General features: G+C 52.6%; 1 protein-coding gene across 1 annotated transcript; it reads left to right on the forward strand.

Annotated features, from left to right (window-relative positions):
* Nucleotides 1–1,446: 1,446 nt before the first annotated feature.
* Nucleotides 1,447–15,239, forward strand: SENP1 (SUMO specific peptidase 1; the record flags this gene model as incomplete). The annotated part of the gene is made up of 16 exons (XM_082496416.1): nucleotides 1,447–1,545; nucleotides 2,891–2,963; nucleotides 3,079–3,238; nucleotides 4,227–4,386; nucleotides 4,694–4,797; nucleotides 4,875–5,122; nucleotides 5,294–5,348; nucleotides 5,696–5,734; nucleotides 5,827–5,911; nucleotides 6,199–6,351; nucleotides 6,578–6,709; nucleotides 7,127–7,330; nucleotides 8,205–8,284; nucleotides 13,853–13,937; nucleotides 14,344–14,439; nucleotides 15,036–15,239. The coding sequence occupies 16 exons, from the start codon at nucleotides 1,447–1,449 to the stop codon at nucleotides 15,096–15,098; spliced, it is 1,836 nt and encodes a 611-aa protein (XP_082352542.1). The 3' UTR covers nucleotides 15,099–15,239.
* Nucleotides 15,240–15,682: the final 443 nt, after the last annotated feature.

A 15,682-nucleotide genomic window follows, 5' to 3' on the forward strand; every position in this document is an offset into this window, starting at 1 on the left:
AGACCAGGAGCCGGGAGGCCTCAGGGGAGAGCTCGGGGACGGCCACCATCGCCCGCCGCCGGCGGCACCCGAGACAGCGGGACGGGATGGGCTGGAACGGGATCAGCTGGAATGGGATCGTCCACAGGGATCGGCTATAATGGGATCAGCCGGAACGGGATCAGCTGCAACGGGATCAGCTGGAACGGGATCAGACGGAATGGGATCATCTGCAGGGATTGGCTATAATGGGATTTGGCTCTAACGGGATCGGCTATAGTGGGATCAGCTGTAACAGGATCAGCCGTAGGGTTGAGCTGTAGCGGGATCTGCCAGAACAGGATCAGCTGGAATGGGATCAGCTGTAGGGATCAGCTGTAGGCATCGGCTATAGGGATCAGCTATAGGTATCTGCTGTAGGGATCAGCTATAAGGGACTGGCTATAGGGTTCGGCTATAGGGCTCGGCTATAGGGACTGCCTATAGGGACTGGCTATAGGGTTCGGCTATAGGGACTGGCTATAGGGTTTGGCTATAGGGACTGCCTATAAGGTTCGGCTATAGGGACTGGCTATAGGGACTGGCTGTAGGGCTCGGCTATAGGGCTCGGCTATAGGGACTGCCTGTTAAGGGACCGGCTGCCCCATGGGGTGACACTGCCCCATGAGGGAACACTGCCCCATGAGGGAACACCACGTGGAGTGACGCAGCCCCACAGTGCCCCCCACCCATAGGGTGACACCTCCCATAGGGTGACAGTCCTCATAGGGCGATCTTCTCTCTCCCCCCCCCCCCCCCCCCCCCGAGGTGACACCGCTCCCCCGGGCCTCCCCCTCCCTGGACTGCCATCCCCGGGTCCTCCGCGCCGCCCGGGGGCGCCCTCCTCCCCGTCCACCCGCACACGGCGCATGCGCCATCCCCGCCCCGCCGCCTCTCTGGGGCGTTACTTCCGGCACCGTCGCGTTCCGCTTCCGGCCGCCTCGTTGCCGGCAGCCGCCACCGAGCCCGGGAAAGGCGCGCGCGTTCTCGGGACGCTTCCGCTTCCGGTAGGACGGGTCGAACCGGGCCGGGGGGGCGGTGGCGGCGGCGGGGGGGCGCTCGGCTTCGGCCTGTCCCCGCCGGCGGCTCCGGGGCGGCCAACCGGGCCCCGGCCGGGCGCAGCGGGTGCAGGGCGGCGGTGCCGCTTGAGGGGTGAACGTCGGGAGCCTCCGCCGGTACCGCTACCCGCTCCCTCTGCCCCGGGGACCGCCGGCGGCCGGCCTCAGGCTCTGACCGGCGGGGCCGTGCCTTTCCCTGACCCCTTTTTTTCCTCGTTATTTTAATTTTTAGAGGCAAAACCGGAGCCGCCCGTCGCTCTCCGAGCCGGCCCGGCCCCCGGGGACGGAGCCTACTCCGCCACTTCTCCTCCGCCGCCGCCGGGAGGGGGCTGACGGCGGCTCCTCTTCTTCCGATGCGGCGGCGGAGCCCATGAGGATGGAGGCCCGGGACGCGGCGCGGCCCAACCACGGCGCCGCCTTCAAGGCCTTTCCCGGCCCGCGGGACCCGCTCTGCCAGCCCGACAGCAAGGTGCGGAGCCGGGGCCACCGGAGACACCGGGCGAGTGAGCTCTGCCCCCTCACGGTCGCGGTCTGAGGGGGGGAACGATGTGGGTTTGGGGCTGGTGGCTTCTCTCGGTCCCTTCTGCCCGTCCTGGGGACACCCCGGGGGCAGAGGCGCCCGTGGGCAGCGTCTGTCTGCGCAGCGGTCCCCAGACTCGGGTGAGAGACCTGTGGGCAGTGTTAGAACCCCAGAAAGGGTTGGGTTGGGAGAGACCTTTAAAGCTCATCCAGTTCGCCCCCCACCCTGGGCAGGGACACCTCCCACCAGCCCAGGTTGCTCCCAGCCCCGTCCAACCGGGCCTTGAACACCTCCAGGGATGGGGCAGCCACAGCTTCTCGAAGCAACCTGTGCCAGGGGCTCACCACCCGCACAGGCAACAATTTCTTCACAATATCTTATTTAAATCTCCCCTCTTCCAGTGTAAAACGGCTCCCTCTCATCCCATGGCTCTCCTCCCTGATAGAGTCCTTCCCCACTCTCCTGGAGCCCCTTTAGGCACTGGAAGGGGCTCTGAGGCCTCCCCGGAGCCTTCTCTTCTCCAGGCTGCCCCCCCCAACTCTCCCAGCCTGTCCTCCAAGCAGAGGGGCTCCAGCCCTCCCAGCATCTCCGGGGCCTCCTCTGGCCCCACTCCAACAGCTCCAGGGCCTTCTGCTGTTGGCACCCCCCGAGCTGGAGGCAGCACTGCGGGGGGGTCTCCCCAGAGCAGAGGGGCACAATCCTCTCCCTCGCCCTGCTGGCCACGTTGCTGGGTATGCAGCCAAGGTTGCCCAGGACTTTCTGGGTTTTGACTGCCCCGTCTTGGTAACGCCCAACACTTCTGCGCTGCAAGAGCCCCGCTTGCGCTGTTAGTTTCCGACAGGTGTGTAAAATTAAAATGGTGCGTGGAATCTGCCTGTGGACAGTGAACCCACGCATGGGTGTGCTCAGCTTACGGCCTCAGCAAGTGTGTGCACATATCTTGACGCTGCAGTCGCGTCTGGAGGAGTCGGGAGAGTAGATGTGAAGCTGATAATTTTTGCCCTATAACAAAATGAAAACAGCATTTGGTTTTTCTCTCCTTGTTAAAACTGCCATCACGCCTGGCAGAATGGATTTTAGGAGGGGACAGGAGAGCGAGTGACACTTTGGCTGCATTGTCAGACCAGCACTGGTGTGTTATTACACCAGTCTGTATCAGTAATCACTAATTTATAACGATGTGACTGGGGAGGAGCTGTAACATGTTGTGTCCATCCCCCCCCTAGTTTAGTTGCACTTGGGGTTTGATTGATTTGTGCTTTCTTCTAATAAATGCTCTGATCTTTTCACACAGTTTTTGCCCAACAAGATCAGCAGTTTTGCTTGCCCCGCTGGAAATGCATCCTGCGCTCTCAATTACAGCCCAGGTAAGACATTGTTTTCTGCCCTGAAGTGTCAGTTTTTCGGCTGTTCCCTCCCCGCAGCAGTTTGGGGAGGAGGATCTGGCTCTTTATTGACCGCTGCCGTGTTTCTCCCCTGCAGAAGTCCCCTGCCCCGAGAGCTACCGGGCAGCGGGGGAGCCTCGAGCCTTTGGCTCCAGCGCCAATGGGCAGTGGAGGGGCTTGGTTCCCCCTCTGGGCTCCGTGCCGCAGAAGCCGAGGGTGAGCCGAGGCTCTTACCTTGAAGCTCGCAAAAACCCCAGGTGCGTACAGTTCCCCTCACGTTAAACCATTGGCGCAGAGCTGGGGGAGCTTCAGGTGCGGGTTTTACCCACACAAATCGCCGGTGTCGATACAGAGTGAATTCAGGGTGGAAGTAGTCACATGGGTCGAGTTTGGCCGTGTCCGTTGGTGCCTTTTGCTGCTTATAAACCTCCCTGTGGCAAAGCTGCTTCGTAAGGGGCACAAGTGCTGGTTTTGAGAGGGCAGAGCATGGCGTAACCTGCCTCTCGTGGGAGCTGGTGGTGTAACGGATGGGTTTTGAGTGTATCAGGAGTGCTGGGATGAGAATGGGAACATTGTTACACCACAGGGAAACTGGGGGAGAAATAACACACTGTCGTTTTGTGATGAAAACGTGCTGGTTCGTGCAGGCGGTGCTGGGCGCAGGAGCTATTTTTGCAGCTGGTATAAACTCGCATTACTTCAGACCTTTCCAAACCGGGTCAGGTCTTTATTTCTCCTGAAAATCCAACGTTTATTTGCAAAGAGGGAAATTTAATTTCAACGGGAGAAACGCCAAATCGACCCGTGTGTATTTTTTTCATGGGCTGTTAGGTAAGCCTCAGCGTGGGTGAGAGGAGAAGCAAGGCGAGGGGGGGTACCTGCTGTTTTTATCGATAAATTCCAACGCCGAGAGCGGTGTCTCCAGGTTCAGCCATTTTGTGGTGCGTGGATGGAAGCGGGAGCTGGTGGATCTGGCGGGAAGGTCTGGCGGGGGATTTTCAGGCGGTGGCTCCTCGGCCTCGCAGTGCCACCTGGTGGCATCGGCTTGGCCGCACGGGCTTCAGGAATGGTTTCAGATCGCGCTGATGGAGGGCCAGACTTCAGCTCTGAGACGGTCCTTAAAACGCGAATAAAATACTAATTTTTGATCACAATTGGATAACCTGGTTCTTGGCTGGGGAGGATGCGGTTACGGACTGAGACAAGCAGGAAATCCAATAAAAGTGTTTCTTTCTCTCCTTGCAGTGGGACGTCCAACAGTTTTGTAGGAAAATCAAACCACCATTGTCATGCGTCAGCTTTTCCGATCAAACCCGCTCAGAGTCCTTCCTGGAGCGGGCCGTGTCGCCGCAGCCTGCTTAGCCCCAAGAAAACCCCCCGGCGGTTCATCAGCACGGCGGAAGAGGTAAAGAAAAGGCTGGGAGACCTTTTGGTGGGTGGGGAGATATCTTCTGAGCATCACAAAGCGCTTGAGGCGGCTCTAACCAACTGTCTGGCTCTGGATTCGCTCCTTCTCCCAGGCAGAAGCTGGCTTCAGCTCTGCTCGCGTTCAGACTTCAACTGCGGTTGGTCTGATCAAGGCTGATCTCTCTACAAGACCCCTGGATGTTCTCGCACCCATAAAATCTCTACTTCCATGTGTATCTGCTCATTATTCACGGTGTCTTTGCTGAAATTGTGTTGGCCGGACATATCTGATTATTTCCCTGCAGACTGTTCGAGAGGAAGAGCGAGAGGTCTACAGGCAGTTGCTTCAGATGGTCACAGGAAAACAATTTTCCACGTCCAAGCCCTCTTCGCTATTCCCCTTCCACATGTGAGTATGTAAAATGCTCTGCCCCAGCTGACAGCACTGCATGTGTCCGCTAGGAACTTATTGTCTGTTTTTCCTAGGTCCAGGTGTTCCAATTCCAGCAAAACCATAGTGAAAGAAACTCCCAGCAAGAACTCAAAGCTGTTTGAAGCTCACAGTGTCTCACCAGCCACTTCAGCAGCCAGCGTCCTCAGAGCACAGGAGCAGCCATCACACAAACCGTCGCTCTACTCCCCCCCCAGCTATCCCTCCAGCGTCTTTCAGTCCAGTAACTCCACAGCCCAGCATCAGCCAGAAAATCTACCAGCATCTAACACGCAGTCTGAAGGTAAACAAAAACCAAACCAAACAAAAACCAAGCCCCCCCCCCAACCTGGCAATTAACTTAAATGTATGTGGCAAACCCACTTTTTCCCTCCCCCTCTGTAGTTGGATTTCTTTGGGGAAGTGGGTTGTAATTGTGAGGATAACAACGTTCCATAAACTTTACTCTTTTTAGGATCAGACTCTGTCATTTTGCTCAAGGTAAAGGATTCCAGAACGCCAGCACCAAGGTAAGAGGCTGTAAAATGGTGTCTGGAAGAAGGGGTGGGTTCCATTTGCTTTTTTAATTCCATGGAGAGGCGAGAATGCGGAGCAAAAGGTGACCGGTGGCTTTCAGAAAGCCTCGTCTCTCTCGTGAAGAGAGACCAGTTTGCTGTAGTTGCAGGAACTTGAGTGTGATGTATCAAACCTCTTTCTTGAGACCCGGCTGCAAGTCGCTGGCCAGATCAGCCTATAGCTCTTCTTTCTCTGGCAATCAGGATGTCCTCAGCTAATATTTACAGATCACTTTTCTGGCAATTACTTACTCTCCATGTGAAGAACCCCACTTATACCTGTCCTTTTTCACCCATTCTAGCCTCCCGTTCTTCCAGGCAGAACTCTGGATCAAAGAACTGTAAGTACATGTTTTCTGCTCTGTTTTTCTCTCATGAGTGTTCACGTGTAGAAATAAAATGCTGATTTGTTCACGTAAACTGTGCTTTTCAGGACCAGCGTCTACGATTCACGAGCTCGGGAGAGGTGGCGGCAAATTGAAGAGCAAAAAGCGTTGGCTTTACAGCTGCAAAGCCAGGTAAGGGCAAGGAGTTGCTAAAAGAACAGTCTTTACAAGTCCAAATGTCAAACCACAGAGTAGAAAGCAAATTGGAAATGGGAAAATGACAAAAATGGACTCCTTTGGGGTCTGGTGTCTTCCCCTTCCCATGGCAGGGCTCTCGGTAGTGTCGTGGCCAGGATAAATGCTCCCCCTCCGTGCCCCTTTCTGCGTCTCCTGGAGCAACTGGCCCCACGTAGCTCCCTCGCAAGCCCCGGAGCGGTGACTCCCTTGGACCCCACCTAATCTGAAGGTCTCCTCTTCAGCGGTTGCAGGAACAGGAACACTCGGTGCAGGATCTGGTGGATTTAAATCTTCGAGTACCTCTCGAAAAGGAGATCCCGGTCACGGTAGTGCCGGAAGAGAAGGAGGATGCTAAGTCAGCTGATGGCGAAGAGGAGTTCCCTGAAATCACCGAGGTAAATCTGCTTGGGTCTAGTGTATGCAAACAGACGCCTGTGTGCATAAAAGCTCTAAATTTGGAGATCCACGTGCAGCAACAGATAGCTGTTTCCTTTTGCCGTGCACGTTTGGGAGCAAGTTTATCCTTTGGGGAGCAAAGAATAAACCTGGGTTTGAGTCCAGCCTTCGTGATGGGAATAGCAGGGACTCTCCCTTCCCGTGCTGTCTGTGTCCTCCCTGTAGGAAATGGAAAAGGAAATAAAGAACGTATTCCGAGGTGGGAACCAGGATGAGGTCCTGAGTGAAGCTTTTCGGTTAACGATCACTCGGAAAGACATTCAGACCCTCAATAATCTGAACTGGCTCAACGATGAGGTGAGGAGTCTACCTTGGGCTGTTTCTTTGGCAGTTTGAAGTAGGTTAAAGCGAGCAAACGTGTCTGCCTTCTCTGTGCTGAGAGAAGTCGGAACAGTTAATCTATGGAGAAAGCCATGTGTTAGACCAGGCGTTTGAAGAAATAATATTGGGAGGAGTGGGACTGACCATGGGCATGATCGGGGCAAAGAAAAAAAAAAAAAAAAAAAATCTTAACTATAGAAGATTGCATTCTGAATTTTTGAAGGTTTTAAGGCTGTTGAGCTGTTGTAAATCCCTCCAGGGACAGGTCTTCAGAGGGACGGGTGGAGGGAAAACCAATTCCTTACCTAAGTTTGCACAGGGGCAGAGCACCTTATGCAGATGTTGCAACACTTAACATGTCCTGAATGCTTTTTTTTTTTTTCCCCCCTCCAGATAATTAATTTCTACATGAATTTGCTGATGGAGCGAAGCAAAGAGAAGGGTTTGCCGGCGGTTCATGCGTTCAATACTTTCTTCTTTACCAAATTAAAAACGGCGGGGTACCAAGCCGTGAAACGGTGGACTAAAAAAGTGGATATCTTCTCTGTGGATCTCCTCTTGGTGCCTATTCATCTGGGAGTGCACTGGTGCCTGGCAGTGAGTGCTTTAGTTGTTCACAGGAGAGCGTAGCTGGAGCTGGTCGTCCTATAAACCCACCTGGCTAAGGCTAAAATGGGGTGGCTTTAGAGTGATGCAGTTGTCAGGTGTTTGCATGGGGGGAAAATTTGTGTTTGTGCTTAAAATCAAAGTCTAGAGCGAGTAAAAACATAGCTGCAACTTTTTTGGTGTGTTTCTAGTCTTGAAAGAAAAAATAGACAGCTCTGAAGGTCACGTTAGGGTACCTTATTCTCCGGAGAAAGATCTCGTTTCCACGTTCCCACAAACTCGTCTTTAGAGACGTTGCCACGGGATTGTTTTAGAGAGGTTTAGATGACCGATACCACACAGCTTTCTCTGCCTCTGCTTTGTTCTGTCCCTTCTGTTGGCTGTGGCACCTCTCCCGTAACAGATCCCGCGTGGCTTTTAAGCCTGTGTCAGCCTCTGTGGCTCAAACCCCCTCAGAGGGTTGTGAAGCTGCCCCGAAAGGCGGCGCTCGCATGGGTGGGCGGTGGGGTGGAAATGGGGCATGGGGGCCCCGAAAAAACACCTGGGGGACGCGTGTCTTGAACTGCTGAGAACGTACAAGTCAGGGGGAGCAAAGCCTCCGTAAACCTATCTGTCTGCGGCTTTAACGATAAGGGTAACAGAGTGCTCTTGTGTTTTACCCGATTTAGAGATTCAAGTGGTTAAAGAACACAGCAGCAAGGGGGGATTTTGGGAAGGGCTGTAGTGAGGATGGTAGAAGTCCTCTGAAGTCCTTCTCTGCTGTGAAACGGTGTAAACTGGCTTCTTTCGGTCGGTAGAGCCTCTGTCCTGGCAAAGAGCTGAGCTCCTTGTGTTGCACGTTATTAACGAATCTCTCTTTGTGTAGGTGGTAGACTTCAGGAAAAAAACCATCACCTATTATGACTCCATGGGTGGAATAAACAGCGAAGCCTGCAGGATACTGTTGTGAGTAACACTCGTTTGAGTTGTGCCTGTTAAAAACCAGACAGCTTCTTATCTTGCTCTGGAAGTGACCACCCTTCCGTGGGGACATCCCCTCTCTGGGTCCTGAAAGGAGGATGCAGAGGAACGTGCTGGTTTTCACGCTTCGTGTTTCACCCCGTGTTGCTGACGTGGTCCGCAGTTACAAAGCTGGTCTGCGAGAGTCCTGTGATGATGCCCTGTCCTCACCTCTTCCCAGAAGATCTCAGTCAGGCTGCTGTTATCTTCGTGGGTATAGACAGGTGTCAGACCTGTTCTTTTAAGGACATCAGGCTTTATCAGGCTTACAGAGTCATCTTGGGCATCGTCTTTAGGAGGAAAATGCTTTCTCGGATGCTGAGGGATAGGGGTCCTTCCTTTGTCCTGCAGCTGCTTGAAGAAATGCCATCTCCTGGCCCCTTCCTCCAGGTGGGAGCTTCTCCTGCCTGTGGCACACATCGGCTCGGTGGCTCGGCCCTTCTGTTTCGAGAGGCAGATTCTGGAGAGCGCGATGGTATCCATTAGGTGCAGGAGTGTCTCTTGCCATCAGGCTGTGGATAAAGCTTTGCACGAGTCTCTTCCGTACGGAGTTCTGGCAGGGCGTTGCAGGCCATGCCATGCCTCCGAACCAGAGCTGGGGGAAAGTTGTTATTCCTGGGTTCAAACTGCAGAGGAGAGTTCAGCTTTCCCATCCGGAGTGGTGCTCCAGGAGGGAGCGGAGCTGGCTGCCTGCTCTCCGGGCTCTTGTAGAAGAGAGGTGCTTGTGTGTGAAACCCAGAACTGTTTTCCCATATTTGGAAGCTGCTCCTCAATGGAGTGTGATTAAAAAAGAGCTACTCTCTGGGCTAGGGGTGAAAAACCACCCTCTTTTTGAAGGTCCCTAGTCACGTAGGGACGTCAGGCTTGAGACAAATCAGATTGCAAAATGATTTACGAAACGCAGTCGCCAGCTCCTCTGTCGCTCCGATGTTGACCCGGGGTCGGCCGTCAGTTCTGTTTCTTGTCTCGGCTTCGCTCTGACGTTGACTTGGGAATCTGATCCCGAGTCTTCTGGCGTGAGGTTGAGTATGTCAGTGGAGGTGTCACTCATTCAGTCAAGGAATGTGAATAATGATAAAGACAGACAGCAGACAAATGCCATTTCCAGTCCATTTAGCACCTTTGTTTTCCAGTTCAGGTGTTTTGCAGCCTGCGTGCACTGGGTTCATTTAAATAACTGTAAAAAATCACTGTTTTCCTTTTCCGCGCTGTTCTGTGATGTTGGTCTAAAGGGAGGAAAGGGAAAGGAAGAGTCGCAAATTGCAGGAAATGGCTCAGGGCAGCATCTCTTAGCTTTGCAGTGTGGCTTCTCCCTCTGTGTTTAAGAACGGTGCAAGCAGAGCTGGCCTGCCTCGGGGCAGGGATGGTCTGGGTGAAATCGGTTCCTTTCAACCCGAATTTCTTTGATTCCAAGGAAAAAAGCACTGATGTCTGGTGAAATGAAGCACCTGGGAAGTGAGAGGGGGACCCAGGAGTCCTGCCCGTGCTTCTTTTAGGGGTCGGGGATGAGGGAGCAAGTCCCCAAACTGGTAGTAGAGAGTACCAGAGGATACAAGGTGTTTCGGCCACGCAGGGTGAACGGTAGAGAGCCGTGATTTCAGGTCGCTGTTGCCCTGGACGTAATTGTTTTCCCTCTGTTTCCTTTTAGGAGGCTTTTATTGGTTGAATGCAGTGGGAGGATCACACCGGGAAGAAGGGACGGAGGTCCTATTCATGGTTAGTGACCCTTTCGTGCTTTCAATCTTTAGAGCTTCCTAAAGGTGGTGAGTGTCGTACCGTTAGCCAGACTTTACGGAGGAGGGAAACTGAGGCACAGGGAAGGTAACTGGTTAAATACGAGGGCCGCAGGCCAGGCTTGGGGTGAGCAGGGACCAGAGATGTTCGTGGTGTGGTGGCTGCTGTGCTTTGTTTCAGCAGCTGGGCTTTCACAGGACGTTGGGGTGAGACCTGGAGAGGATGTTAAGAAATCCTCTGTCTCTCTGATTTTTATCTGTTTCTCGGATTTTTAAGAAAGCTGCTTCTGGTTTTGGGGGGTTTCTCTTTGGGAAACAGGGTGCTCGGTGTCTCAGCTCTGCTGGAAGGGTCTGTGTTTTGGAGCGGACATAAACCAACCTGTTAAAATTAGTTAAAAACTTGATTCTAGTGCACCGAGGCTGGAGGAAAGCTTAGGGGATAGAGTGCACAAAGCAACTCATGCCCATAAAATCTTCTTATCTCCTGCTAGCAGCAGCGCTTGAAATGCTTACCTTTACGTGCCCTTTAGTTGAAGGCTTTCAGACATTTAGCGGTATGCTGTGGAGTTGATTTCAACAGTTCCCTGAGGCACCTGGTCAGGGTTTTGTGTGTGTAAGCACTGTAGAGGGCAAAAATCCATTTTCAGATTTAGGAAACCGAGGTTAAAAGCCTGCAGTATTTGATGGGGCATCTCAGACACGTTGGGGTTTGATTTAGCGTGTAATTATGCCTCATAATTCGGTGTCGGGCTTTTTCTCCTTGAGGTCCTGACAAAGTTCATCAATTAAGTTCTGCCTCCCGAGTTGTCTCATGATTTTAAGTTAAAGCATTTTCTTTCAGTCTCCTCCTAAAAGGTGGTTCTGGCTGTTGCCTAGGCAGGACCGGTGCTGTATTTCTTACAGGACATGTCTGATGGTCGCTGCTCTCCGGGCGCAGGCCAGATTGCTGGAGGCTGCTTTTAGGGAACCACAGAGGTGATGGTCACAGTTAATGTGAACTGCGTTTAGTGGGTTATTTCCTCGCTCTTCTAGAAAACAACTTAAAATTTCCTGGCTGCTGTGCGCGTGTCGGCATCACAGCTCAGGCTTGGGGTAGTCACAGATAAAACTGGGCGCACCGAAGCCACCCGATCGCTTTATTCGCTGAAGCTCCGGCATCATTTAAACTTCACCGGTTCCTTCCTTGTCTGCCAGACGAGTCTCGCGCTCGGATCCTCTCTCCGCCCCCGCTCCGTATGTGCAGACCCGCTCCACGTGGAGACGTTGCTTGGAGGCTCATCCCTGTTCCTCGCGTGATGTATCCCTTTATTTATCTGCCCAGCTTCGCTCCCCGTCTCTAATGTGCAGAACAGAGTGGGCCGTGTGCTGCTGCTCTTTTTTTAGCTGAGGATTCAAGTGTGTTCTGCAGTAGGCAGTAATTGCTAGGATTTTTTTTTTTCATTGCCATTGAAACGAGGCTGTTTAATTAATTAAATGTTTTCACCACGTTTGTGTTGTGGTGCAGATAGTCGGCTCCCTTCCTCCAGCCACCGTACTGGAGGCTCTGCTCACCCTGATTTTGAACTCGTCGCAAGGAGTTTCTTCTCCATCCATTAGGTTTTATATTTGGAGATGAGCTATGGAGACTTCTCGTGCTCAGTGAAAGGGGATTTTTTTTTTGTTGTTTTGTTTTTTTTTTTTTTTTTTCTTTTCCTGAGATTCACCCCCTGCTGATCTGGTCTTGTCCAAACTGCAGCCGAGGCAAAGCAGCCAAGCTGAGAGCTTCCCAAGAGCAATTACAGCGGTCGCTGGCAGCCAGCAGACCCTGTGCTGGGGAACTGGGCTGGGAGTGTGTGTCCAGCTAATGAAGGCTGATAGAAAACGCTTGTCTGGACCTGACCTGGTGTCGGGGCGGGGGGGGCTTGCCAGGAGGGAGAACTCCCCTCTTTGACACTTCTACATCCAGCAAAACTTTTTCCTGGTTGTTTTCTAGACGTACGATCACTAGGAAGGGGTTGGCTTCATGTTCAGAGGCTGCTGGGTTGTTCTGCTGTCACTGTGCCCCCTGTGTGTTTCAGGGACTCTTAGGGCCCGGGAGAGTTTTTATTTGAGTAGTTCTTTGGAGTTATGATAGAGAAAATCCTCTGACTGGCACCAAAGCAGCAAGTTTGACCCTACATCATCCCTGCGGGTCGCATCGCCACCTTCTTCCATCGCGTTTCGGCGTTTACTAACAGCAAGACGTGATTTAGCCAAGTCTTTGTGGATCAGATTTCTGAAAGATGGCACATCTCCCCGCGTTGGCGGCCAAACCCACCTCCCTCTCTGTGCCAGACGCTCTCTTGACCCCTCCGTTCGAGCCAGCAGCATCTAATCCCCTGCTTTTCCTTTCCAAACTTTCTGATCACAGCCACGACAGTGAGAAGGCTCCTCGGGTTGTTTTGAGAAGATGCCAAACGTGAGAGAGATGGTTTCTCTAGATCTTCCTGGTCCTTTTGGTAATCAAGATGAGCAGAAGGTGTCTGCAAAGCTGAATGTCACTTAATGACGCTGGCAGCCAACAGAGAGGGGCTTATTTAGGGCCATTAAGAATTTCTTGGGCATATCACCTCGTCTCCTTGGGCTCCCTCTGGTCCACCTTTATGTCTGTGTCCTTCCTGAGCTCCTTTTTCTATACTTCCCAGTGAAGGGAATGGTTCATATCTGCAAAGTAAAATGCACAGGTGTGCTTTGGGCATGGTCTTGGTAGAGTTTCTAAACTTTTTCAAGGAGGCAGCAAAAAAAACCCAACACTTTTCTCTTCTTCCAGTGGTACAATTGAGGCCAAACTGGTGGAAGCCTCTTTGGGTAGAGGAGACGGGCCAATACCCGTGAGCTTTCCTTGTTCTCTGGTTCTGGGAACTGAAATGGGACTGGTTCTGTGGCTCTTCTCCCTCTGCTTGGGAAAGGTATTTGACATCCCACCCCCGCCACGGCTGGCTCCTTCTCCCGCTTGTGCTCTCCACTTGACTCAGTCCCTATAAAAGCATCTGGGAGGGGACTGTGGTGTGGCTCTTCCCAGGGCTTTTTCCTCTCCATCCCCAAGCCTTGGGCCTTATGTAGAAAATCAGGGTCATCTTCCCTAGTTTCCCTCTCCTTGAGAGCATTTGCCATCTGTCTTCTGCTGTGGTAAGACATCAGAAAGGGAAACCTTGGGAGAAGAGCTCCAGGAGAACATCTGCCAGTGCTTGAACCCACCACCAGCCCGGAGAGGAGCTTCGCGGTGTTTTTTTGACGCTTTACCCTCGGGGTGATTGTTCCAGAGCTGCTGGGGTGCTGTTAAGGTTGTGACAAATTTGTTCCTCTCTACCTTTATGCTGAGTAAGATCCTCAAAACCTGAGCAGAACCAGTTCACAGGACGGAGTTCAGCTCTGCAGCCTCCCCTCGGGTACAACGCTCCGCTGGCAGGAGTCCGTTGTGGCAGCCCCGTGGCTGCCGAGCTTTTCTCTGCCGTTGAGTCGCTCTCCGATGAATTAGGTTTGTTCTCGCTGGTTTATTTGCGGTTTTGACTCTCTGCTTGGCAGGTACTTTTTTTGGATGAATTTTTAAGTTCTGCTTGGTCTTTCTTTTGACTGCCTCAAAGCCCGGGTCTATAGAGCCCTTTTTAAAATGGGCAATACCGAGACGAAAATATTGGACTTCCATTTTGCATTAATTCTGCAAACATGGCAGAGGACATCGTGGGTAAACTGACATACAGTGTACTGGCTGGTTTCCCCCGCTCCTCTAAAGTAAGCTTTCTTTGTTCTCTTATTCCTACAGGCAATACTTAAAACAGGAAAGTCTTGACAAGAAAAGGAAAGAGTTCGACGCTAATGGCTGGTCGTTGCTGAGTAAGAAGAGTCAGGTAGGTTTGGGGAAGGGGTCTCTCCTGGTCCTTGCTTTTCTTCTTGGCCCCGATGCTCCTTTCCTGACTGGTTTTCCCGACGGGCACGTTCTCCCGGTGACTCTAGGGGGTGAACAAATCCCAGATCTTCAGTGGCGGGATGCTTTGCTGCAGATTCCCGTCCTACGTGGAATTAGGGAGGCTTTCCTGAGCCGGGGCTGCCCCAGTGCCGCCTCAATTCCTCCTGCCCACCCTCTGGTCTTCATCTCCCCTTACTCGCGCTGACGTTCGCCCGTCCGTGGAGACCTGCCTCGTTAGGACTTGTTTGCGAGAGGTCCCTTGCTTGGACCTCATCATCCTTAGAAGCCGGAAAGTGGGAATGGGCTCCTATGGAAATGACAGTTGGTTTCGTGTCCTTTCCTTAAAGGAGATCCCGCAGCAGATGAACGGCAGCGACTGCGGGATGTTCGCCTGCAAATACGCCGACTGCATTACCAAAGACAAACCCATCAACTTCACGCAGGTAAAGCCCACCCCGGCGTGTCCCTCGTGCTCGGGGAGAGACTGGCACGTGGCGCTTGTGGGTCCATATTCTGATTTTTTTTTTCCCCTTTGCCTCCTTCTCGGTGGCTTTGAAGTGCCCCCAGCCCCCGTGGGGATGGTCCTGCTGCTCCTCGGAGCAGAGCTGACGCGAGGCACTGCGGCAGTTCTTTACACCATGCAAAATTCTTCCTCTAAAGCCGCCCTCGGGCTTTCTCGGGTCCCTGGAGCGCGTCACCGATGTGGCTGGGAAAAGCTCACAAACCCGGAATGGAACCCACTCGTAGCGGTAATGAAAATGGGGCGTTGTAGCCCGAATCCCAGGGGATTTCGGTGTTACTTAATATTGTCAGCCTCCACGGAATAACCCACGCGTGAATATTATTAAAGTATATCATCAAGAGTTATGTTATTACCTAGATCTCAACCGCTACCCCCTTTTCAATAACCGGAAAGTAAATTTTCCCCCGAGAAAGGCGCCGCGTAAAAAAACCTGCGCCCGGGAGAGCGGCTGCTCGCTAAATGACACGCTGATGTACGGTTTTCTTTCTCTTCTCTCTCTTTCCCCTCCGCCCAAAGCAACACATGCCCTATTTCCGCAAGCGAATGGCCTGGGAAATCCTTCATCGCAAGCTCTTATGATGACGTTGCGCCGAAAAGCCGCTTCCTTTATGAGATTGTATCAGAAGTGCCCGGATTTGCCCTGCTCTGCTCTCGGCAGCCTGAGCCGGGGCAGGCGCGGACCTGCCCAGGGCGTCAGTCAAAGACGCGGCGAGCGAACTCTTGTTATCGTATTTTTGATAAAACACCATTCACGGACCAATGCGCAATAGAAATGTTCAGAAGCACACTTGCCTTTTTTTTTTTTTTTTTTTTTTTCTTTTTTTTCTCTTTTTTTTTTTTTTTTTTTTGTATTTCGAGACCTATTTTTTTACAAGCGATTTCAGGTGCTGAGACTTGGGGGAGGGGCGGGGCGCAGCTTCGGATATTTGAGGAGCTTTGAAGTATTTTTGCTTTTTTCAGCTCTTGCTGCCAGCTTTGCTGGGCCGATGGCGTGATGTTTTTGGGGAGGGGAGGGGAAGGCACTTAGGTGGCTCTGGATGCTCTGCGCACTGGGAGAGCTCTAAGTCAGGGGTGGCGAAAGGCAGTTTGGGGGGGATGTCGGGAAGTTTTGACATATTTTTGATGCATCCTCTGCTCCGGTATTCTCTCCCCTCTGTCCTCAA

The sequence above is a fragment of the Vanellus vanellus genome (genome assembly GCF_965231255.1).
Source record: "Vanellus vanellus genome assembly, chromosome: 28".
Lineage (NCBI taxonomy): Eukaryota > Metazoa > Chordata > Aves > Charadriiformes > Charadriidae > Vanellus > Vanellus vanellus.